The following is a 24,904-nucleotide window of genomic DNA, read 5'->3' as shown; positions in this document are numbered from 1 at the left end:
TACAATATTGTGGTAATTAGCATGAGGGGGTGACACCATGAGCTACTGCACTGGGTGACACCAACCCTAGCGACACCACTGGTTTGTTGGTACTATTTCTATATTCCAGACATTTAAGAAAGAAATTGTGTATTTTTAAGGTCAGTCTCTTGAACATCCGCCATTGCGGAAGTGAGAAATCCAGGTTGTGCTTATGACCCTTACAGTGATGTGATTTCCCCATAGAAACACTCAGGAGATGGGTCAACCGGGACCCTCTGGAGATAATGATTTGGCTACAGCTCTGCATCGCCTTAGTCTGCGTCGACAAAACTATTTAAGTGAGAAGCAGTTCTTTGCTCAAGAATGGGAGCGGAAGATCCAGATTCTGGCTGACCAAAATGAAGGGCTTAGTGGCTGTGGCACCCCCACCAAGAGCCTTGCTACTCTCTGCACCGACCAGTCAGAGATAACAGACCTCAGCAGTGCCAGTTGCCTTCGTGGTTTTATGCCAGAAAAATTACAAATTGTCAAGCCCCTTGAAGGTAAGAAATTAATTAGAGCCCTTCCCAAGCCATGTGGCTTACTGGACTTTGTTTTCTCTGGAACTGAGACTTGTGTTGTAATTATAAGAGCAATATGCACAGAGGAGATTTTTAGTATCCCTAGATCTCTGCTGGTTTGGTGAAGAGTGTATTATAGTACTTTGTGGAAAATTAATGAATGAAGAGATCTGCTTTCTCTCTGTCATCAGCTGTCAGTTCTTTCTACTGATGTTATTTATATTATATAAGTGTGAGAAAAGAGAAGTAATCTTTCCTTGTTCTTTGCTAAGGAATATCATTGACAGCCATTCCATGGTAAGATAAATGGGGTATGATAGATAAATATAAATGATCTAGATATACTCCTTCATCTCTACCCACTTTTTGAGAAAACAATTGTTTGCCCAAGAAATATAATTTACTTGGTGGTGTATGTACCTGTATATTTCTTTTGTCCATTCTGTTAGTTAACACTGTTTGCAAGTTTCTAAGACAGAACTGAAATTCAAAATAAATATCTTTGTTTTATGGCATATCGACAATCTTCAAATGATTCTCTTCTGTTATTGTAAGAGTTCTGTGTTAGACAGAATTTTAAGTAACCTATAACCTGTTGCCATCAAATCGATTCCTCCTCTTAGCAACCCTACAGGACAGAGTAGAACTGCCCCATAGGGTTTCCAAGGCTGAAATCTTTATGGAAGCAGACTGCTACATCTGTCTCCCACAGAGCAGCTGATGGGTTCAAACTGCCATTCTTTTGGTTAGTAGCCCAGTGCTTAACCACTGTGCCACCAGGGCTTGTTAAGTAATCTGTAAGGACTCTAAAACTCAAAGGATCTGTAACTTAGTTTTATTCATTAATGATCAGTGCAGGTGTTTGTCATAGTTGATATTTTTAGGATGAAATGACTGTAGTGACAAAGTGTATGAAGTCGTTGCTTCTGGTGCACATGCTCAGGGTGATCCTTCATCAGGGTTCAGAGACTGGCACCAAAGGGATATATCCTCCTTTTATTACTTCCTCATTTTCCTACTCTGTCTGGGAGCCTGGGAAAAGGAAAGTCATGATCAGGGTGGGGAGGTGCATAAACAAACCACCAAGAATTCAAGGTGTCTTCCACCCTAGGAGCCTGATTTTTGATTTCAAAGTTCAGAGGCATAGTCCCAGGCCAGGGACTCTTGATTTTTTGTGACCTGGGAAAAGAAGATCCCAATTCTGAGGTGTTTATCTTCCTTCTCATCATTGCCTCAGCATTCTGCTTCCTAATTAGACTGCGTTTTTGTTGTTGTTGTTATTTTATCACCTGCTTGTGGGTGTGTGTGTGTGTGTGTGTGTGTGTGTGTGTGTGGATGGATGTTGTGAAAATATACACAGCAAAACACTTGCCAATTCAGCAGTGTCCGCATATACAATTCAGTGACATGATACTCTTTATGTTGCTTTAGCTGTCCTTTTTAATGCTAACTTTTGAAATAGACTATTCATACTTTCAGTTATCTTGTCAGTCTTCCACAGAGCACTTTAATTTGCAAATTTTACCAAAATATTAAGACCAGATAACTAATTTCTATCATTGCCACTATTGCATATGTAATTTTAGCTTCTGTTTCAAGTTTTAAGATTTAATTTTCATGCCTTTTGTTTTTTGTCTTGCATACTCAGGATCACAAACTCTACACCATTGGCAGCAGCTTGCTCAACCAAACTTGGGAACCATTCTTGATCCACGACCAGGTGTCATCACTAAAGGCTTTACCCAATTGCCCGAGGATGCCATCTATCACCTCTCAGATTTGGAAGAGGATGAAGAAGAGGGTATCACTTTTCAAGTTCAGCAGCCTCTTCAAGTGGAACAGGAACCTTCAGTATCCAAGCCAGTAACAGGGATCTTCCTCCTGCCCATTACTTCAGCAGGTGGGCTGGATACAGCTGAGAAGAATGCTTGGTTGAATATAGCCTAGTAACTAGTAGTACTTTGCATTCTTACTGTATGGTCAGCTGGCTATCTCTGTTCAAATCTCACTGGAGTGTACTTAGTCTTGGAGATATAAGATAATGAAAATCTATATCATTAGTAATTATTGGCCTTTCCAGTTCTTTCCACTTTGCCTTAGTAAGCCCTGCATAAGTAGATTGGGCAGAGAGAGAGATTCAGCCAGTGATTCTCACACCTTTTGGTCTCTGGATCTCTTTACATTCTTTAAAGTCATTGAGGATTTCAGAGCGTCTGTCTATGACGGTTATATCCACTGATATTTATCATAGCAGAAACCAAAATTGAGAAATTTTTAGAATATTAATTTGTTTAAAAATAATAATTGTAACATAAATAACATGTTTAATAAAAAATGATTTTTTTTTTAAATAATGATAGTATTTTACATTTTTGCAAGTTTCTTTATGGCTTTTTATTAAGAAATCTGGAATTTCATATCAACTTGTATATTCAATCTATTGCAGTATGTTGTTTCAGTTCAAGTGTATGAAGAAAATGAAGCTTCACACAGATACATAGTTGGAAAAGGAAAGATTAATAGCCGTTTCTTGAAGTTTTATCGCAATATGGAATCTGAAACCCTGTCAATAAGCTTTTTGTACCTTGCTACATTAAGATCCATTGGTCTGCCTTATACTTTGAATGCATCTTTTATCCATGCATGGTTTCATAACATGATGCACTGGTCATTTGGAAAATACTGGTTATGCAGATCTCCCAAACATTTTGACATATTTCATTATATATTGAAACCATATTCATTAATATCACCACCTATCTCATCAAAAAAGCCTTTAAATACTGGGAAGTTTTCAAGCTCTCAGTAGTTGATACAAGTTTTTCAAAATTATAATTTTCACTTGAAAACTGAAAAGTTTGTTATTGGCAGCAAATAATATCAGCTGGCTGTTTATCTTGTAGGAACAAGCTCATGTTACTCGTTTTCAAGAAAACGTCTACCAAATACCCAAGTCTGAATAATCATTGTTTGTTAGTTGTTCTTTCAACTAAAAACAGTGTTCCATGAAAAAATTTCAAGTCATTCAATTACACAAGTGCTTTTCCTCTACATAGCCAACGTATCTTGATACCTAGCGGAAGTGTGTAATGCATACTTCCCATTTCATCACACAGAATATTAAAAAGATTCAGGGGTCAAAATTTAACAAATTAATTTTTACTGCTTCATCAACGACATTCTTAGGTGAATCTGGATTTTGTTTTTCCTTTTTTTACTGTGAGTACATAACGGTGAAGAATACTTGTACAACTTGGTACCATTGCCTTGATTTGTGCTAAAACACCAGTAGTTTTATCCACTGTTGTTTTTTTATACTATCAGTACAAATGTGAATAGTCAAAAAGGCAAATAGCATCTTAACATTACTGTGAAAGTAATATTGACCTTGTAGCTTCCCAAGGGGCCTGCAGACCACAGTTTGAGAAACACTGGATTAGATAGGTTGGCTAGATAGATTGGATGGCTAGATCTTGATTTTTTTTTTTTGTATTTTTTCAGAGTGTGTTTAACTCTCATTTCTAAGCTATTGTTATGCCTTTTGATTTACAGTTTTAAAGTGTTGGAGGATTGAGCTATATACTAACAAGTTGATACTAGCACAGTCTTTATGTATAATGTTTTATTTCCGGATTTGGAGATCTTTAGTACAAAAGACACTTGATAAATGCTGTATTATTAACAAATAATGATGAACTCCTTTACATTACAAACCTAATCTTTTGATTTTGTGTTTTATTCCCTGACAATCTCTACTTAAGCTGCAGCCTCAAACCCAGGAAAGTGTCTGTCATGCACAAACTCGACGTTCACCTTTACCACCTGTAGGATATTACATCCTTCTGACATCACTCAGGTCACCCCCAGGTAAAAGTCTGGGCAGTTGGGGGCCTCACTTCTTTCCTCAGCTATGTTTTCATGAATTTTTAAAAAATTGCATTCATTTTAATTCGCAGAATTTTAATAAATGTTCTGTGATAAATTTGCCTTTAGAGTATTTGCACATTGCATTTTCTCATTTGGCATTGTAACTGAAGTAGGCAGGCAAGTGTGTATTATATACATGAAGAAACTGAGGCATAGAAAGTTCAGGTAACTGAACCAAGGGCCAAAGGCAGAGAGCTAGTAAATGACTTAGCTGGGGCTAGAACGTGGATAGTCTAACATGTAATCCAGGGATTTATTAAGCCACATTGCTGCTGTTTCTATCCTCCCAATTCTCAAAAAGACCTAAAGTAGCTTTCAATATGTAGAACACTACAGGGGATAATGTTAGCTGGTAGAAAAGAAAGATGAAGAAAGAGGAATCAAATAGTGATATAAATGGAGAGAAGAATAAACTAGCATATAAATTGTACCATAAAGCCTTATATACTTGCTAAGGTGAGCCATCTATTTGAGTCTTAACTTTCTAGCTACCATTTTGGAGGGAAATAAGGTTATGACTCCACAAAGTCTATAAAATAGTAGCAAATTAGTTGTTTAGGGAAGCATTTGGGTGATATCCAGTAAATATCTCAATAAAGTCTATAATGAACAGACATATCTACATTGTTCTACATTTTTCTTACAATGAACAAGATGGCACGTTTTATAAAATTGATTCCTGAAAGGCCTCTCAGTTCAGGCTGATGTCATCATACTAAGTGTACAATTTGGGAAAGGACAGGCAATTCTACATTAAAGTGGGGATGGGAGAAGTGGGAGACTAGGAGTACATATAAACTGTACTGTGCTATATATAAACTGCACAAATCAGAGATTCTTAATTGGACTGGTTTGACCAAGGAGCATTGAGTCAAACTTGTTTGAATTTTGCCTCTTTTACACAATTTGGAATTCTACAAAGTTTTATTAATCTTACATTTGCATTTTGTTCATTATCTTTACAAATCTTGATATACTGAGTATTTTGTGTTGAAGTGAAAGTTTATCTATGAAATACTGATAACATTTGCCTAGAGGGGAAAAATTGGCCAAAGAAGTACCACATCTTCATTCCATCACCACTTCTTTAAAAGTGTCTGTCATGCTTGAACTCAATATTGACCCTCACCACTTGTAGGATATCGCATTCTGATGCAATATTTTAGTTCTTATTTAGCTTGCCTTTTTTTTTTTTTCCTATTTAACTAAACAAAGGAGAAGAAAGATTCTAATAGCTGTCAATGGCTTTAACTTTTTTAATTCCCCAGAAACATATGTTCTAAGTCAAGGTTGAGAAAAATGCATTCCATGAGTAGCTTGATGTTACTGTTGTTTGGAATTAGCATTTCTTGATAAAACAGAAATTTAACACGTAGAGGTTATTTATTTCTCAGTAATAGAAAGTTAAAAGTTTAAGAAGTTAATGTCTCCTTAGAGGAACATCTTAGGTTTAATTATGAAATGTTGAATTTTCTAAAAAGATGAAGAATTGTTTACCCATGGTTCATTGTCTCTTGGTGTGGTTCATTTTTTTTTAATTGATGCATTAATCAAAATTTCTAAAGATTAATTTATTTAGTCTTTATATTTTTAAAATTTCTATCATAAAATTCAGTTGAATTCCCACAGATACACATTTGAGTTCAAATTTAAGAATGTTTTGGTGTTAAAATTTAGGATACAGCCACCTTTTCACATTCTGTTGAAAAGAAATATGTTTCAATAAGTTAATAATTAAGTTGCAATTTATAAATAATGAGCCACTCATTAAAGTATCATATTAGAATTTTTATTACTTGAATCTCTTCCACAGGGTACAGTTACTAATGTGGAGGCCAGTTCCTCTAGCTTTACTAAGGATAATTACTATGATTATTTTAAGTGCTGACTTAGGAACTGATTTTTATTCCTAAATTCTCTCTCCTGCTTTTTTTTTTCCTCCAAGTTCTGGATTCCCTTCATTATCCTGTGGAAGTAGTGGAAGCAGTTCATCAAGCACAGCGGTGAATTCTCCTGCCATGTCGTATAGACTCAGTATTGGTGAATCTATCACCAACCGACGAGATTCTACTACAACGTTCAGTAGCACCGTGAGCTTGGCCAAACTTCTACAAGAGCGTGGCATCTCTGCTAAAGTATACCACAGCCCAGTTTCAGAGAACCCCATCCTCCAGCCTCCCCCCAAAACCCTGACTATTCCTTCCACTCCACCAAATTCACCTTCTCACTCACTTTGTCCCTCTCCTTTGCCTTTTGAGCCTCGAGCACACGTCTCTGAAAATTTTTTGGCCTCTCGACCAGCTGAAACATTCCTCCAGGAGATGTATGGCTTGAGACCTTCCCGGAACCCTCCTGATGTTGGCCAATTGAAGATGAATTTAGTGGACAGGTTGAAGAGACTAGGGATAGCCAGAGTGGTCAAGACCCCCGATACCCAGGAGAATGGAAGAAGCCAAGAGGCAGATATTGGTCTTCAAAAACCAGACTCTGCTGTTTATTTAAATTCAAGTGGCAGTTTATTAGGTGGACTGAGGAGGAATCAGAGTCTTCCAGTCATGTTGGCTAGCTTTGGAACCCCAGTTTGCACATCCTCACCCAAAATGGGTATCCTAAAGGAGGACTAAGGCTCAGCAATTAACTGACCTCTTGTACAGATTAGCACATGAAGGATAGACATGCACTGACACGTGTGGTCTGGTCTGACTTGAGAGTAAAGGAATGTTGTAGAAGGGCTGTGAATGTGGAAAGGGGAAAGCGGAGGGATGGAAACAGAACTGCGATGGGGCCCTAATGGACCAGGTCTGGTAAATTGAATTTATAAAAGGACCATGAGTGTTTGGAGATAGAAACGAAAGGAAAGTTTAATACACTCCTTTGGTTAGATTTTCTTGTCTTGAAAATAAAAAGTGAATAAAAAAATAAATTCAGTAATACTGAAACATACCAGAAGTACTGAACTTGCTAGCACATTTACTTCCAGTAAGTGTAAGCAGGGAGAACCTAGATTAGAGAGATGGGGAGAGAAGCAGTTTTGACTGCTGACTAAAGAAAGCCGTCTGAAGGATTAGTGGGGTGAGCTCAGTGTTATTGAGACAATAATGAGATGGCTTGTATGTTTTCCCCTGTTGATGTCTGGTTAAATTACGTGTCTATCAAATAGTATATTCACAGCATTAGCAAAACAAGGAATTTTATCTTTTTGCTTAAGGTCAGAAGTGGAGACTCTCTTTTTCCTTGTTTTCAGGCCTTTGAGCCACTGGGAACACAAATACTACCCAAATTCCTTTTGTATTTGCAATTAATGAAGGCATCTGGCTGTTTGTTTTTTTAAATTTATATTTTTATATAACACACACGCAAAAAATATTAATCATGGGGGTGTGGGGCTGGGAGAGGTTTACTTTAAGAAGAAGGAAGATATGGGTATATTGGAACCAAGGGAACTTGTTTCCAGAATATTTCTTCTGAATAAGTGAAGTGGCCAAGGAGTATGAACATAATTGTATGTCTTTCAGATTTCCTTGGAGGCTGGAAGGAGTTAAACCAGAAGTGCAATCAATAGGAATTAGGGAATGTTGTATATTTATATATGTAAAATTTTTTGTAAGGAAAGTTGATTGCAATTAAATTTTTTCGAAAGTGTGCTATGCATATTTTTAATGAAAGAAAGATGACATGTATTTGCACAAAAATTCTCAGGCACATTAAATTATAAACTGAAGTAAAACCCAGGTGCTTGCTTTGAGATTGTGTGTGTGTTTTGTTGTTTGTTTGTTTTTTAATGTAAAATAAAATTAAAGCACATCTGCTTGTTCTTGTGTAGAATTAGAAAATGAACTTTTTAAAGGGAGAGTCAAAGAATTTGTGTTTTCTCTGGGGTTCCTTTTTTTCTTTTTTCTTTTTTATAAGCTGTGAAATGGCAAAGTGAGACCTTGAAGTTAGGTTTCAGCAGTCAGCAATGTGACGTAGCCTGTGAATTGGGAAAAAATGGATCTGTTTTCTGAGCATTGCTGATCAAGGTCTGCTCTTCATCAGATGACATGACTTTATCTAGTCAAGGTTGTTCGAAATAAATGCCATTATATGAAAGACGTAATGGAGAGAAGATGAGTGAGGGAGCTAACTACATTGTTTTTGAAAATGGAGGGTGGGGACATATTACTTGATCATTTCGTGCTTAATTTGTGAATGTGTTGCTCCTTTGTCCTGACTTCACTGAAAGGCAATTTCCTGAAGAATTGTTGACTAGTTTTGCTTCTACCAATGGGGCTCCCATTGGTATACTTATTCCCAGGCCAGAGGAAGGTGCTTCCTCCCTCTCTCTCGACGCTCCTTTCCTGCCTGAGAGCTGTGAGCTCAAAGGGGTGGAAATCTAGCTTGCAGGCAGTGGTAAGAATGTGTGAGTTTTTAACTTTTTGAAAAAATTTTTCTAAATAAGTTTCTCAACAAAAAGCGAAAATGTCTTCACCCCTTTCTCCTCCCTCCACTCAGTCATGCTGAGGTCAGCAGAGCATACACATACAAGTTCAGAAAGGATTCCAGCAGTTTCGTGAGTGAATGTGAGTCTCCCCTGAACGTGGTAGGCATTACACAGAAGAATTCCTGATGTCTAAATTTCCAAAATATCCAATTCACTTTTTAATAAAGTAGTGTGTGAGTTTCTATTAAGGTAACTCTGGGGGGGCTTACTGTAGTCAGTTCTTAAAGCTTTTTATTTGTCCTCTAAGAAACTAGTCTTCCTGTTACCTGGACAATTACAGTTTCCAAGAAACACCGGGAAGTAGAAAAATGTAGGACCAGAGAGTAGTATAAAGTATCAAATTATCAGATACATGTATATTATATAAGTAGCTATAAATTAAGTTAGATTTTTCAGTCTTCTGTATTCAGTTATAATTAGTATACTTTTTTATTACAGTTGCTCAAATGACCACTTGAGATCATTGCTTTGGAGGGGGTGGGGGAAATTAAGGAGCCCTGGTGGCACAGTTGGTTAAGCACTTAGCTGTGAACTGAAAGGTTGGTGGTTTGAACGCACCAGCTGCTCTACAGGAAAAAGATGTGACAGTCTGCTTCTGTAAAGATTTCAGCCTTGGAAACCCTGTGGGGCAGTTCTACTCTGTCCTATAGAGTTGCTATGAGTCTGAATTGACTTGATGGCCATGAGGTTGGTTTAGGGAAATTAGCCAAATAAGCACATCTGATGAGAAAGAATCAGAGTTAGGTGTTTGAAAACTAGATTGATGTTGATGTTCCACCAAAAACAATAATTGAATACTGGTGCATGCTTGTGTCTAGAAGTAAATCCTTGTTTAAAAATTGAGTTTTAGTGCTTTTGACATTTCCACCTAAAAATCACTTTTGGTACAGCCTGAAAATCTCTGTTGTAACAGAATTGTCTGCAAGGTACGGTTAAGAGAGACTGCATCCTTACAGCAAGTTCCTCCTCCACGCACCTGTTATCCTTTGGTACTTGTTCACATTTTAGTTTTCTCCATAATATCAACTGTGTGTGTACTTTCTTGCCACTAGAGGAAACCCAGGCTTTTTTTTTTCCCCTACTTCAAAAAGGTTTTCAGTGATTATACCTCAAGTATTTCTGACTATTCTATTAAATAGAATGAGGAATATCTTTGTGAGCTCAGAATTAAAAGTTTTATCTATAAAAAGTAATTTAAAATTATTGATGACCGCAAATCATATGTAAATAGACTTAGGAGTGGGTCTTAGGGAGAACTTAATGACCACTGTTAAAGTAGTTTTTTAAAAAGTTTTGTGCTATATGTCTTTCAGGAAAATAAGTTAGAAGGAGCTCATAGGAGCCAATTCTCAATATTCAAAGCTTGTTATTCTTTCTGACCATCCTAGTACATGATTAATAACTTGGTAGCTACTAACATTGACTTTTGACGTCTGGAAATCAGGCTGTTAGTGTTTAATGGTCCACTTCTTTGATGTCAGTGGGTGCGGGCCTGTGCTCCACGGGCAACACAACAGCAAAATGTCGTACACGGAGTGGTTATGTTGCAGAGCACAGCTGCCCAGGAGTGGGCATCACTGCCCTCTCTGTCTTCAGCCAGGGGATCAATACTATTTGGTATATGGGACTTTGAACTTGTCAGACAGCTCTTTGTGCACCTACCTTTGCTTTGTCAAATGTAAATCAGATAATAAACATGAGTATCTTAAATTTTCATTTATTGCCCGTGCTTTTGTCCCAGTACTTTTGCACAGATATAAACAATACTGCACTAGGTCTTTCCATTATGTTGTTTTTGGTACGGAAAACGGCTTCTATTTGTCAAACCAACACATACAAAACAAACCAACAACAGACTTCAGAAGTTAACAGATCTTGTACATTTTTAGGTATTAAAAAAATAAATAGAATAAACAGAGTGTCTATATATACCATATTGTTTCCTTAGCAAAGTAACATCACTGAAAAATAAAGCCTGAAGTCATTGATACAAGATCTTAAGTTTTAGAATATTCAGGAAGTAAGAAGCAGTTCTTTTCCTATAGTCCACAATTTACTGTTGACACCCTTAGCTATTTAGAAACTTTCCAATAAACTAAACTTGAAAATTGTTGGACTCTAATAAAAAAGTCCTTTGATATTCTCTATCTCCTTCACAACTGAATTGTTTTTTTTTTTTTAAACTCAGAATTATGAACATTTTGGAGGAATAAAGTATGAAACTACTTCTCTGCTATGAACTTTAGTGATATTCCCAGCTTCTGTGTTTTCTTCCACAAATGACCATCAACAGGTGTATTTAAGCCCAAAGACCTTTTGATGAGGGTAAAGATTTGGGGCTTTGGGCATGCTATTGACTTCCATCTCTGTTTCCATTATATTAAGTTTGAGTTATGCTAGTATCAGTATCTATAGTAGATACCGTGTATATCGGTAGTATCAGGGTATATAGACGGTTCCTAAGGTACATTCCTTGGCTTTAAATATTAACTCTGATGATTCCTAAGCTCTTTCTAGCCCAGACTCCTTTTGAGCTCCAGAAACATGTAATAAACTTCTGGACATCATCACTTGGATGTCTCCCTGGCACCTCAAACTCAACATGTGCAGAACTGACTCATGATCTGCTCTCCTGTTTATCCCCCAGGCTTCTTCCTATTTCAATAAATGGTACCATCTACTCAGTTGCTTAAGCTAGAAACCCAGGAGTCATCACTGCCTCTTTTTCATCCTGACATCCAATCAATCACGAAGTGTTACTGCTTCCTCTTCTTTCCATCCTCACTGCTGCCACTGCAGTGGAGGCCACCATTTGCCTCATTTGGACCACTGCCACAGACTCCTCACTGGTTTCCCTGCCTGCTGTCTTGGCCCCTCCAATTGTTTCTATACACTGCAGTCAGAATGACCGTTCTAATATGCAGATCTAGAGCAGAGAGCTCTGAGACAATGGGCTAATGATTAAAACTTGGCAGATGCATTAGATGAGAAATCGCTGCTGTGAACACCCACTGCAGCTGGTGGATCCCCTAACATAAGATCCATTGTGCCTTTATTGAATTTACTCATCGCTCAGCTCTGTTGAGGACAGAAGCTGAGCTATACCTTTCACAACTGCCAACAGTGCCTGGCACACAGACAATAAATAAGGAGTTGAATGAGTGGATAAATTTCTAACGGTTTTTGTTATAAATTGCTTTGTGACCCACCAGTGGGCCATGGAATCAATCTAGTGAATTGCAATTCAACTTTAATTTTAAAAAGAAGGAAATGGAAGAGAAGAGCATGTTATAAGTGTATTATTGCATAGAACTTTTGACTTAGAAAATGTGCAAAATACATTTCTTACAATGAGTTGCAGTAAAATAAAAATGAAAGCCACTAGTCTATAAGAGATGATAGATAGATAAATAGCTGCTGTCAACTCCAACTCATGACGACCTTGTGTACAACAGAACTTTTGCTCAATCCTGCATCATCCTCACAATCACTGGCATGTTCAAGTCCATTGCTGTGGCTGTTGTGTCAGTCCATCTTACCAAGTGTCTCCCTAGCCCTCACTGGCACCTACTTCATCAAACATGATGCCCTCCTCTAGCAACTGATCCCTCCTGCTGACATGTCCAAAGCAAGCGATTCAGACAATGTTCTGTTGTAATCCATAAGGTTTTCATTGCCTAATGTTTGGAAGTAGATCACAGGTCTTTTTCCTAGTCTGTCTTAACCTAGAAGCTCCACTGAAACCTGTCCCCATGGGTGACCCTGTTAGTATCTGAAATACTGGTAGCATAGCTTCCGGCATCACAGCAACATGCAAGTCTCTACAGTATGACAAACTGACAGGTGGTGGACTCTATTATAAGCATTTTTCTCTATAGTGAGAAAAAGCAGCCTTATTTAGGAAAAAAAAAAGTCTAAAACCCTTGGTGACTGAAAAAGATCCCTGCCCTGTGGGTTTTTTACTTTTACAGACTTTAAAACCTTATTAAATTCAAGGGGAAAAGTGCCTACTTTAGACTTTTAGATTTCTGTGAACAAATGGCAGAGGCATTTAAAATCTGTTACAGATTCTGTCTGGCAGCTGTTGCCATAGGCCAATTAAGCCTAAGAGTGCCATTTCTATTTTCTCTGAAAATATATCTTAAGTTTGTTTTGCTTGATTGCTGGTGGTGAAAGTCAAAACCAGAATCGGGTGTAAATTCCTTGCTGTTGAGGGGTGGCCACTGATTTGGGCCTTGGAGAATTTCTTAACTGGCTGCTGCTTCAGCTTTCTCTTTAAGAGCAGAGAGCTCTGAGCCAATGAGGTGTTGCCATTCTGTTTCCATAGCAATAAAATAAACAAACCCTCGCCTGCCATCTCGCGAGGACCAACTTCACAACTCAGGACCCAAGTCAAGGGAGCCTGAATGGAAGGGTGACTTTCTCCTCTAGTTTGACCTTCGTTGCAATACTGAGAGACTCGAGCTAGATTGTCTTTATAAGAATGGAAGTTCACATTCACGCCAGTTCAGCCTTTTAAAATTTAAAAGCCTTTGATTGGATTCACTGTGAGGAGGTCTCTCTGCACTACACGTAGTGTGGATTTTCTGCTTTGGTATTTCAGTCAACTGGAATGATCACTGAAGTCTTGAGTTCTGGAGCCTCTGGATTTGACCTCCTCTGATTTTGTGTTGATGGGGAACAGTTTCTCTATAACATTGTAGTTTCTTTAAAACTCTTGACTTGGGAAGGAGCCACATGGGAAAAACAAATCTTCGGGCAGTCCAAGGTAAGCTCTTTGGAAGAGATGTTTTACATAATTTTTTTTCCACAGGTTAATAGTACTGACCAGTGACCTCTCTGAAAACTTGGCTGGCTCACTGGTGACTATGGTGTCATCAGTTGGCACATTGAGCCTACTAGGTCTCAGGGAAAATCATTTTGGAGAGATGCAGTAAAGGAAAAGAAGAGGAAGAAAGAATACTTAAAAAAAAGAAAGGAAAAAAAATTAAACCCTGTGTGCTTAGATATATACAATGAAACATAAAGTCACTGTGAATGCAGTAGATCTGTGCTGATGTGAAGAGAGAATTGTTGTGTGCCATCAAGTCAATTCTGACTCATAGCAAGCCATACATATATATGAATTTTATAATTTATAAGTATGTATAAATTTTATAGATTATATGGATAATGACTATGAATATATGTAAAGTATGCTCTCATTTGTGTAAATTCTGTAAATTTGTGTAAAGATTATATACAAAATCTTTAAAAGAATTTACACAAATGAGAGCATACTTTACATATATTCATAGAACATTCTATATTCATAGAACATTTCTGGAAAGATACCCAAAACAACTGTTAACAGTGGTTCCCTCTTGGGAGGGTTTTGGAAGTCAAGGGCTGATGCTTAGCTGATACACACAGCTATTGAAATACTGCCATCTGTTTGGTAAATGACCATTGCCCAAAGCCCTTCTAATGTCCTCCCTGCCACCTTGTTTGCCACAACTCCCCTGGGACTCCCAGACCTTCTCATGATTCCCAACTGCAACCTACTATCCCTGTGGCCTCTCCAAGCCTCAGTATTCTTTCTCATCTGTAAAATTTGGATAATAATAATTGAGTATTTACTGTGAAACAGACTCACAGTAAGCACTCAATTATGGCAAATTTTAAATTGCTTTCAAGTCAAGTCTACTGGGTGGCAAGGGAGGAGGTGTTACCCCATAGGCAAGACCTGTACCAGATCAACAACTCTGAGAATCCACATCTGTGCTGTGGGCCTTCTCTGTGTTTTTCCCAATTTGTCTCTAAGTATTGCTGTTTTGACTGTGAATAGTTTAACCCTCTGCTGTTGTTTCTCCAGTTTAGCAAGAGCCTCCTGACCCAGCAGCCAAGACTGCCCCTGACCTGGAGCCATGTACCCCAACCCTCTCATCTACTGCACCTGCTGGGACCCCTGGAACTTGGGACCACGAAAGCTAATCAAGACTCCTCGGCCACCAGGCAAGACCTCCACAGGGAAGACCAAGTAAGGACTTTCTGGGATAGGGTAAGACCAGGGGCTTGGGTTCCATTTGCAGTCTTCTTTATCTCACAAGATTTCCAAAACAGTGAACTTGATAGCAAAATCCCAAGTGGGCCAGAAAGCCTAGCTTTACACAGCTTTCCCTGCAAGTGTGGCCTTCACACTGATCTTGCTAGTCTCAGAGTCAATGCAACAGGGAGGACAGCTTCCAACTGCAAGGCCTTGCCGGTAGCTACCTCCTCAATATGGGATGAAGAGCTTTGAGAACTGAGGGGCTAGCTGTGCTGCCAATCTCGGGACTCCCTGGGACAGTGAACAAGTGCCAAGGCCTTGCGTCTAAGGTTCCTCTAGACCGTCCAGGTTGTAAAGATTCCAGTTGTCAGAACATATATTCCAATTTTGAGTTCAGAATTTAAGGTCACCATGGGGCTATACCTAATCTGGGGATGCTAAAACAGGTTTCTGAATTTTCGTTTTTCACATTTTAGTTATTTATTTTTCACTTTCAGGCTAACTCCTCTTGTACCAGCTTCAAAAAAACACAGTTACTGCCAACCAACAACAAAACCTCTTGTCCCAAAGTAAGTATTTTTATTTCCATGTGGCAGGAACGGTTTGAGGAATGTAGATAAATAATGTGTCCCCCTTGGCCGTCACAGCCCTGCTAGACTTGAACTAATTGCTGCCAGGGATATCAGAGACATCCAGAACGCACCAAGATTTTCCCCAAAACTCAGACCCTATGTGCAGATTCTGGGGTTCCCTGTCCCAGCAGCTTTCAAAGTCATTGCAAATGAGCCTTCAGCTAGGGTGGCCCATAGATGTTTCCTGCCTTAAAAGGGCGTAGTGCCTGGATCATGCCATGGGCAGAGCCTCAGGGAGCCCCACTTATTTATGGTGGTGTTCACCCTTTTGCTGATTACTTTCCTGGGTCTAAGGTTGTCTGTAGGTTGCATCTGTGTGTGTGTATGTGTGCGTGTGTGTGTGTTTAACTCACAAATTAGAATGTTTACCCATATTTTACAAGCTTAGAAGTATAACCGTTTTAGCCCTTTGCATGAATCTCTGTATTCCGTTCATTCAGAAAATATTTATTGGGCACCTATTATTTGCTAGGGAGACTCTGGTTGGTACAAATGGCTAACACACTCCACTGCTAACTGAAAGGCTGGAGGTTCAAGTCCAACCAGAGGTGCCTCAGAAGAAAGGCCTGGTCATCTACTTCTGAAAAATCAGCCACTGAAAACCGTATCGATCACAGTTCTACTCGGACACACATGGTGTTGCTATGAGTCAAAACTGACTCAACAGCTACTGGCAGTGGTGTTGGTTATTCATTTTATATATAGCATATATAAAGGTTTGAATGAAAAACAATGTGAAATGAAATGTTTTTATGTCTTAATGGAATATGTCTCATTATCCAGAACATTTGTTTATGTAGAATGTTTCATTCTCCAATGAAAGAAGTGGGATACACGTTGTTCCCTGAACTGAGTGTGTGTGTGAGTGTGGCTTATACTCCCCCAAAACAAAAGCACCCCCACCATCATAAGTAAGACAACGCTTCAGCCTCTTGGGGAAGGAACTTCTCACCAGGGCCTAAGCCAGTAGATAGATTCACCAGCCACCCAAGAATCCCCTAAGAAGGTTGAGTGGCTGGAGCTTAGAGAGCAGAGGTCAGATGGAAGGCAGGATCAGGGTGTAGCTACTAAGCTCTGAACTCCTCTTTGTTTTCTGGTTGCTTCTGAGCAAACCTTTCCCTTGCGGAGTGAAAATCCATTTTGGAAAAAAAGAAGAGAGTATGAAATTACCTTACGTGAGTAAACATGGGAAGAGGGAAGTGGGACTAACATTTATTGAGCACCTACTATGTGCAGGCATGAGCCTTTATACATACTTACTGAATTTTCACAATGATCCTATGAGGAGGGGCTGTTATTATGGCATATTATATATGGCTGATCAGTGGCAGAACCAGAGCTTGAACTCAGGTCAACGAGACCCCAGAGCCAGCATCTAATTACCCCTCAATACCACCTTGTGTAGGGTGAGGACAGTGTCCCAGGGAAACCAGATGGTGACAATGAAGCTAGGCCAGGATGCAGCTCATGTTCAGATGCAGGAAACCCTCTGCTGCACTTGGGAATCACAATGTGCTGGGGAAGGGTACTTCTGTCCTATGAGGAAACTGAGGCACGACGATGTTGATTAACTATTGGTAGGTGGCAGAGGCTGGATTCAAACTCTGGGCTCTCTGATTCCCATACCTGAGTGGTTTCCATCATGCCCAGCTGCCTCCTGGCCTCTGACCATGATGAAGAACTCAGAAGGAGGTGCAGGGTTGAGGGGCAGAGTGCAGAGAGTGGGCTGTTGAAGATTCGGTTTTGCACATTTTGAGCTTGAAGACCTGTAGGATAGCTGAGTGGGACATCCAGGAGCCAGCTGAATATTGGAATTAGGTCTCAGGAGAAAAATCTGTGCTGAAGATACAACATGAGCAGTAACTGGGGGAGAGCATGGAAGGGAACATGGGCCCTGGAGTCTTATTTCATGCCTCTGTTTGTAAGATGTGAGGTGGGCAATAGTAGAAGATCTGGAGGAATCTTGGCGCTTCACATCTGCGTTATCTTACCTTTCACCTTGGTGCCTAGGAAGTGATAAACGTGTCACCTGGCTATCGCCTTGTTCGGAATAGGGAGCAGATTTCTGTCACTTTGGGGGATGAGATGTTCAACAGAAAAAAGCAGTCAGAATCAGAGATCATGAACAAAGTAGAAACTTTCAGGTAATGTCTTTGGTCCAACATCCAGCTCCTAAAAGCTATCCCCACCTGGCTCAGCCTGCCCTCTCGAACGACCCCCTGACATGCATGCCCAGGTCACAGGATCCCTACTCTGAAGGTGCTGCAAGCTCTCTTCACACCTCACCGTGTTTCTTGATGCCTGCTCCCCTCCACGCCCACCTGTCTGCTCTGGTCCCATTAGTCACTGGATCCAAGGAGCAAATGAAGACCAGATCAGGTAGCTGACTCAGAAAATGACTGGGTATAGTGTCATTCAGACTAACAGAGAGCAGTTCTTCCTGGGGGTAAGAAACAGATAAAATATTCGTTAAAAAGCAGCCTGAATTTGGAGGGTGTGAATTAAACATAAGCCCAGGGTTTCTGGGAGTCCTGAGTATGCACCTCTTTTTCATTATGTCCGAAGATACCACTGAGTTGATGCCTCTGGGAGAAGCAGTGTGGAAGTTTCCAGCCTGACTCCATCTGGGTGGGGCACCCACCATCCTCTCTGTCATGCGAGCCCCATCCACTCTCTAATCCTCCAATATCATATCAAATCAGTCACCAAGTCCTTTTAATTCCATCTTCTAAATCCCTCCTTACTATCCTGCCTTAGTTCAGGCATCTCACCTGCACTACTGCAATGGCTTCCCAACTCGTATCTCTTCTTCGTGGCTTTTGCTTGCTATGAGAACTATCTTTCCAAGACAGAAATCTAAAAGACCACCACCAACAGCAAGAGAAAACACAAACACACACACAATTTATTAAGTATTTATTACTTATTAGTGTATGGAGTCCCTGGGAGGTGCAGTAGTTTATGTGCTTGGCTGCTAGCTGAAAGGTTGGAGGTTCCAGTCAACCCAGAGGTGCCTGGGAAGAAAGGCCTGGCATTTTACATACTTCTGAAAAATCAGCCATTGAAAACCCTAGTAGGGCACAGTTCTACCCTGACACACATGGAGTCGCCATGAGTCGGCATTGACTCAGTGACATCTGGCTTGGTTTTTGGTTTTGCTTTGTAGTGTATAGAAAGAATACAAGTTAACTATTAGCAGTGGTTACCTCTGAGAAGGGATTCAGATTGGGGATGAGGCTGAAGGACCCAAAAATCCACTTATGAGTGAGGCCAGACCCTGGAGTCGCCCTGATCTGACCTGACCCAGATAAGCCAGACCTGAGCTCCTTCTTCCCATCCAGTGGAGCATTCGGCCTGTTTTCTTTCCCCTGCTTACCCACAACCCTCTGCAGGAGGAAAATGGGTCATTGCCCACAGACAAGGTAGCACCACAACCATTTCTTGGTCTTCTAAGAAAGTTGTCACCGTTTGTGGCAAAATAAGACGTAAGAAATAGCCCATGCTTGTGAGTGTTGTTCATATTGAAGATCACAGCCAAAAGACAGGAGTTCCCTATTATTCAACTTTCATGCATCTTTTCTTCCTTCTTATACCCTAGCACCCTCTCCTCTTATGTCCTGTCTCTTGTTTTTTCACTCCACATTCTTTCTGTGACCAGTTGGACATAGAGAATGATTGGCCAAAAGGGTTAAAGTCTCATGAACTGAGGACCTCCTCTCAGCTGCACTGCACATAAACACTGCCTGCTGCCCTGTCTACTCTGGCTCAACCAAATAAAGCTGAATAATCTACAGATATCATGGAGCCCCCAGACTCAGAAACACAGAACACCATTTTCTGTTCTTAAAGCCACTCTCTTAAATACCCTCTTAGACCCATCTCTGGCCCATTCTTTGTCTGTGGTTCAATCCTATTTCCCCACCTTCTCTTTCCCAGTCCTCCAAGCCTCATTTCAATTATTAACAAGTTAAGGCCAAACTCTAATAAATTTCTAACATATCCCTATTTCCCTGCTATTCAATAGGACATCAACCCACCCTACTCACTCTGGCTAGCTTACCCAAAAGGGCAGTCTGGGGCTCAACCACCCTACTGCCAATTCCTTCTCCTGGACCACCATTCCACCCCTCCACCCCTCCACCCCAACCCCCATGATGATGGTGGTGTATATGTTTTCACCAGGCCAGAGCCATCACTCTCGGGGCCCTGGCTGCATGGAATGGTAAGTTCTTTGGATGAGAGAAGAATCACTTGTCCCACAGGACTAATATCATTTCTGACCTAGAAGAGCAGATCTCAGAGCTGACAGCGATAATAGAGCAAATGAACAGAGACCACCAGTCTGCCCAAAAATTGGTGAGTGACCCTTGAGTTAGCCAACATCTTGTGGGAAGGGGAAAAATAATATTTTCAGATCACCTGCTATATGCCAGGCAAGATGCCAAGCATGTTCTGATGGGAACCACATTGCCCAGGTGACAGCAATCTGAAGATAGGACCGTGGTCATCCAGTAGTATTTCTCTGACTCCATCCCCATCATTAATTGCAAGAGTTCAAGTCTCTCTTCAAGGTCTAACTTATCTCTGGAAGTTCTCCAGGTACCTTCTGTGTGTTCAGTGACACTGTCCTCCCCACACTAGGGGGCACCTGTCATTTCCCATCTGCCCTTTTATGGCCTTTGTAGTGGATTAATTTTCAGAGGTTGCTGAGCCTCTTACTAATGGCACCAATACAGTCAATGCTTCCAGCATTGCTCTGAAAGTGCCAGGAGCCTCCAGTGCCCACTTCCTGTTGCTGTTGAAGCTGCCAATGCCCATACTTCAGAATCTGCAGATGGCAATTTGCACTCTCTGTGTTTCTTTGAGGTTTAAGTGATACTTCTCCTTTAGATTTCACTGTCTTATCATGGTCCCTTCTTCCCCACCTTAGGCAGGAGTAGTTGGTTGGCTGGGCTGGAGCAATAGACCAAAGCTATGCTCAGAAACATCTTCCAACCACACATTGACCCATTGTTATTGAAACTCATTTGTAAGGGTCTACTTCCCAGTTCTTAGACAGAGAGGTACTTGACAGGCCTACCTCCCACCCTCTGATATGCCCCAGACATGTCTGAATTCTACGACGACCCAGCTTGACTCAAGCTGAGGCCTCTCCCACCACTGATTCATTACCTATTTATATTAAAACCCTGCAAGGTTTATGGTCTCCATTCTATGGACAAGGAAACTGAGGCTCATGGAAGTTAAATAATTTGCATAAGCTCACTCAGCTCATCAATGGTGGGCCATTGGGCAAGATGCACCTTTTGACCCACTAAGCCCAGGCTGTGCTGAAGACATGTTTAGAGACTGTTTTCCATGGAGGGACTCTACATTGTGAGCCTTAAAGTTCTCCCACCTGTTAACACACCATTTTGTTGTGTGACCCTGTGGAAGAGAGGAGTGCTGGCTGCCACTGTGGCAGTCCCTGCTGGAGCTGCTGAGGCTGATCACTTGGTTGTGTCAGACAGTCCCTGGCTCCTGGATGGTGCGACTCAGCACAAGGACAAACCCTGAAACTTTGCTTTAGCTGACTGTGACATCTTACTGGTTTTGAAGTGTCCATTCTTCCTGGGACACTAGCCAGAAGTTTCTGATATGTTAGATTGGACGATCACCAGAGAGTGAGTAAATCCTGCTTACTAGAACATGACCGAGCCCGAGTGGCGTAGTGGTTAAGAGCTCGGCTGCTAACCAAAAAGTCGGCAGTTTAAATCCACCAGTTGCTCCTCGTAAACCGTAGAGGGCAGTTCTCTGTCCTGTAGGGTCTCTACGAGTTGGAACTGACTCAAGGGCACCTAACAACACCAACAACAGAACATGACCATTCTGTCAACAAGGACTTATTAACACTGGATTTTAAGTTCAATGAAGGCAGGATCTGTGTCTTAGTCCTCTTTGGCTCTTCTAGGCAAAGTCCTTTGCCCAACAAATAATTGTTCAATTTAATTATGTTCCCAAGAATCCAAAGGCTATGGTCTTACAAAGAGATTACAGTCTAGCAGAGGAGATCAGGCCCACCCACAAATCCAGTTAGTGAAATAGATGGTTTCTGTGTGCCAACATTATGAACTGATTAAGTAGAAAAGAACATAGGCCAAGGCAAGAATTGTTCCATTACTTCAATAGTAATGGACTCTCTGGGCACTGCAGAACCCAAGTGGGAGAGGTGTGGGGAGCGGGGTGTACTAGCGGAGAGGCTTCTCAGAAGATGCAGGTTGGAGCAGAGGTCCTCACTTCTGTGTTGTTAATGTGAGGCCTTGTCTCCAGCTCTCCAGTGAAATGGAAATCCGGTGTGCTGAGATGCAGCGGAACTTTGAAACCAAGAACAGGTATGCTTTCTGGCACAAGTCCTGTGTGTTGAAGGCCCTAGGCTCCTGCATCCTTTGCAGGATTTCAGTTCACTGGAACTCCAGACAGTGCTAACTGGGGTCTGGGGTGGCGAGGGGTGGGGGATATGAGGCATGTGTCTTTGGAGAGTAGGATGGTTTGATCTGAGGCCACTAAAGTGTATAGCACAGAGATTATTTCTGCGTTTGCATTTTCTTATCCAATTATTTTATTTCATTCTAATCTTTTTTGTCATTGTTGGTTGCTGAGAAGGGTCATTTTTTGTTCTCAAGGAACTGTCTGTGGTAAACAATGTTGTTCTCAGCACCACCACCCCCGCCCCCTTCTCCTCCTCCCACCTCTACTCTCCCTGGCTGCAAGGTCCATCTTGGGGCAAAATGGGAAGAAGTTATGGGAAGGGCAGGAGCCAGAGCAGCATGGACAAACCAAGGGGAAAATAAAAGGAGTTGTGTTGTCTCTGTGGGTGAGAAAAATCTCAACTTCCCTTTCCAGGCTACCTGGTGGAAGGAGGGAGTAATAGCCTTTCATTTTAACACTCGACTTGAACACTGCCAGCACCTGCCTCCTGAAATGGAGGCTGGAGATTTATCTTGGGCTCTAAAATTATCCTTGGGGCTAAGGTTGCCCACGGATTCCCCAGCTAGCTGTAAGCGAAGAACATGCTGCCAGCTTCCGGGGTGGGGTGTCAATAACTGTTACAAAACAGTTGTTTGGAAGAAGCAACCTGGATTCTCTCACGCCTCTGGGGACAGACGCATGGAGAGTGTTTCAGGAAGTGAGCCACCCCCTCCATTCCGCCCCCACCCCCATCCCGACTTCCTGTGAGAGGGAGGAGGGGTTGGGGGGGGAGTGAACTTCTTTTCACTGATGATTTTGGCCTTCTGGGGCTTTCACAGGGAGCTCAAAGAGGCTCATGCAGCAGAGCTCAGTGAATTGGAGCAAAACTACAAAGCAACCTTGAAGGCAGAGAGGTTGGCTGCCCAGGAGAAGCTGGGTATGTCAGGGGCCTGGGAGCATAACTGGGTGAAGCCGCGAGAGGCAGCCCATGCGGGTCTAGATAGAGGTCTCCTGTGATAGAGGGCTCCCATGACGGAAGATAGGCTGGGGCCAGGCTTTCAGTGTTTCCTCCTAAAGCTTAGGGGGAAGGAGAGGCTGAGAATTAAACTGAAAGAAGGGAAAACCACTCTAGCAATGTTCTTCCTATACCTGGGAGATGGACAGGCCTGGACCAAGTCTTGGGATCTGAGCAAGTACCTTAATCTCCTGGAGTCTCGGTTTCCCCATCTGGGAATTGATGACAATAATATCTGCCCTTATCAGAGTAATAAGAATGTGAAATCATTTTTAAAAGTGTATTTTATAGTTCTTCAAATTTAAGGTAATACTATTACAATTCAACAAGTATCCTCACCTGTAAAATGATGACGTCATTAAATTCCAGGTGACACACCGTGATTTTATCACCTTATACTGCATAAGGATTGTGCTGGCCATTTATCCCAATATTTTTGCTGCCCTTGGAAAGGGCAAAGTGTGTATCCTGCAGGATTCACGGTTCATAGACTAATCACCACAGGAAGAAGGAGAGACTCTGTAACTTTCTCCCTTTATTTGCCTTAAATTTTAAAGAGATGCTATCTTATTTATACTTTGCTGATTTTCCAATTTTCTAAAGAGAGCATATATTTTTTTCATAATCAGTGTAAACTAGAAAATGTTATTTGAAAAAGGGATGCAGATGTAAGCTATAAGGTTTTGTTTCCCTTGCTCCCACAGATGTAAGTTTATCCATGGGAGTTGGTTGTCAAACTTGGCCTGTATCACAATCGCTGGGAAGTATATTATCAACAGATGCTGGGTCTTCCCCTGAGATCCTGATTCAGTAGGCTAGGGGGTGGGGCCCAGGCATCTGCTTTTCTAATAAGCTTTCTTAGTGATTTCTGAGGCACACCGAGGTTTCATCGTCTAGGAGTTGTTTGAGGTGGGGAAAGTGTGCAAGGGAACTCATACTTGAATTTAAAAATGTGCATATCAGAGGAATACTGATGACCCTGTTGTTATTTTCCTTTTGTCCAGAGGAGATGGGAAAGGAATATAAATATTTGAAGAATATGTTTCATATGTATCAGGTGAGATACAGCGCTCCCTGGTGGACTATGTGAGTAAGAGAAGCAAGGCTCAATGCTGGCTGATGAGGTTGGAGTCAATGTAGAGCTCTTGCCCAGATTCCCAGCTTCCTTGGACCTAACTGGTGCCAGCTGCACCCTGGAAGAAGTGTGAACCTTGGACTCTGATGGGTTCCTTGTGGTACAAGTCACTCACCCAGACCCTAAGGAGGCCTATTGAAAAATATTTTTGTGATTACAACAGTAATACCTATTCATTTTTTTTAAAATGGAAGTTCAAAAACCACCAACAATAACAACAGCAAAAAAGGACCTACCCTAAAAACAACCATTGTTAATATTTGTACTTTTTAAAAACTGTAGCTGAGATCATATTCCATATATTCTATGTGTAGTTTTATACCCTTTTTTCATCTGGCATATTAGAAAATTTCCCCTCCTTTTTAATGACTACATATTATTTCCTACTTTCTTATTGTCATAAATATATATGTGTTAATTTTTTAAAAGATATTATTTATACTTTGCTGATTTTCCAGTTTTCTAAAGAGAGCATGTATTTTTTTCATAATCATAAGCACTTTTATGTATATAGAAGGAGCCCTGGTAGTGGTCAGTGGTTCAAATCCACTGGCCGCTCCATGGGAGAAAGATGTGGCAGTCTTCCATAAAGATTACGGTCTGGAGACCCTATGGGGAAGTTCTGCTCTTTCCTGTAGGGTCACTGTGAGTCAGAATTGACTTGATGGCAACGGGTTTGGGTTTTGTTTTTTTTTTTT

General features: G+C 40.9%; 2 protein-coding genes across 3 annotated transcripts in view; both read left to right on the top strand.

The window, feature by feature from the left end:
* TRAK2 (trafficking kinesin protein 2) overlaps positions 1–9,448 on the top strand; it is a 66,781-nt gene extending 57,333 nt beyond the window's left edge. Inside the window, exons 13-17 of one of the 2 annotated variants that reach the window (XM_023732993.1) lie at positions 226–524; positions 2,191–2,442; positions 4,304–4,409; positions 6,415–6,604; positions 6,728–9,448. In XM_023732993.1, the coding sequence (XP_023588761.1) occupies positions 226–524; positions 2,191–2,442; positions 4,304–4,409; positions 6,415–6,604; positions 6,728–7,093 (1,213 nt within the window). In that variant the 3' untranslated portion in view covers positions 7,094–9,448. Of the gene's footprint in view, positions 1–225; positions 525–2,190; positions 2,443–4,303; positions 4,410–6,414 lie in introns of both variants that reach the window. The other variant, XM_023732992.1, reaches the window with a different exon arrangement.
* Positions 9,449–14,490: 5,042 nt separating this feature from the next.
* The window catches only part of FLACC1 (flagellum associated containing coiled-coil domains 1), a 21,473-nt gene continuing 11,059 nt past the window's right edge, over positions 14,491–24,904 (top strand). The window contains exons 1-9 of the mRNA XM_023732991.1: positions 14,491–14,968; positions 15,475–15,546; positions 15,998–15,999; positions 16,738–16,784; positions 17,620–17,739; positions 19,855–19,965; positions 21,919–21,980; positions 22,896–22,993; positions 24,076–24,128. Coding sequence (XP_023588759.1) covers positions 14,856–14,968; positions 15,475–15,546; positions 15,998–15,999; positions 16,738–16,784; positions 17,620–17,739; positions 19,855–19,965; positions 21,919–21,980; positions 22,896–22,993; positions 24,076–24,128 — 678 coding nt within the window. The 5' untranslated portion in view covers positions 14,491–14,855. The remainder of the gene's footprint in view (positions 14,969–15,474; positions 15,547–15,997; positions 16,000–16,737; positions 16,785–17,619; positions 17,740–19,854; positions 19,966–21,918; positions 21,981–22,895; positions 22,994–24,075; positions 24,129–24,904) is intronic.

The sequence above is a fragment of the Trichechus manatus genome, unplaced genomic scaffold (assembly GCF_000243295.1).
Source record: "Trichechus manatus latirostris isolate Lorelei unplaced genomic scaffold, TriManLat1.0 scaffold00056, whole genome shotgun sequence".
NCBI classification, from domain to species: Eukaryota; Metazoa; Chordata; class Mammalia; order Sirenia; family Trichechidae; genus Trichechus; species Trichechus manatus.
This window is presented reverse-complemented; position numbering and strand designations above follow the sequence as displayed.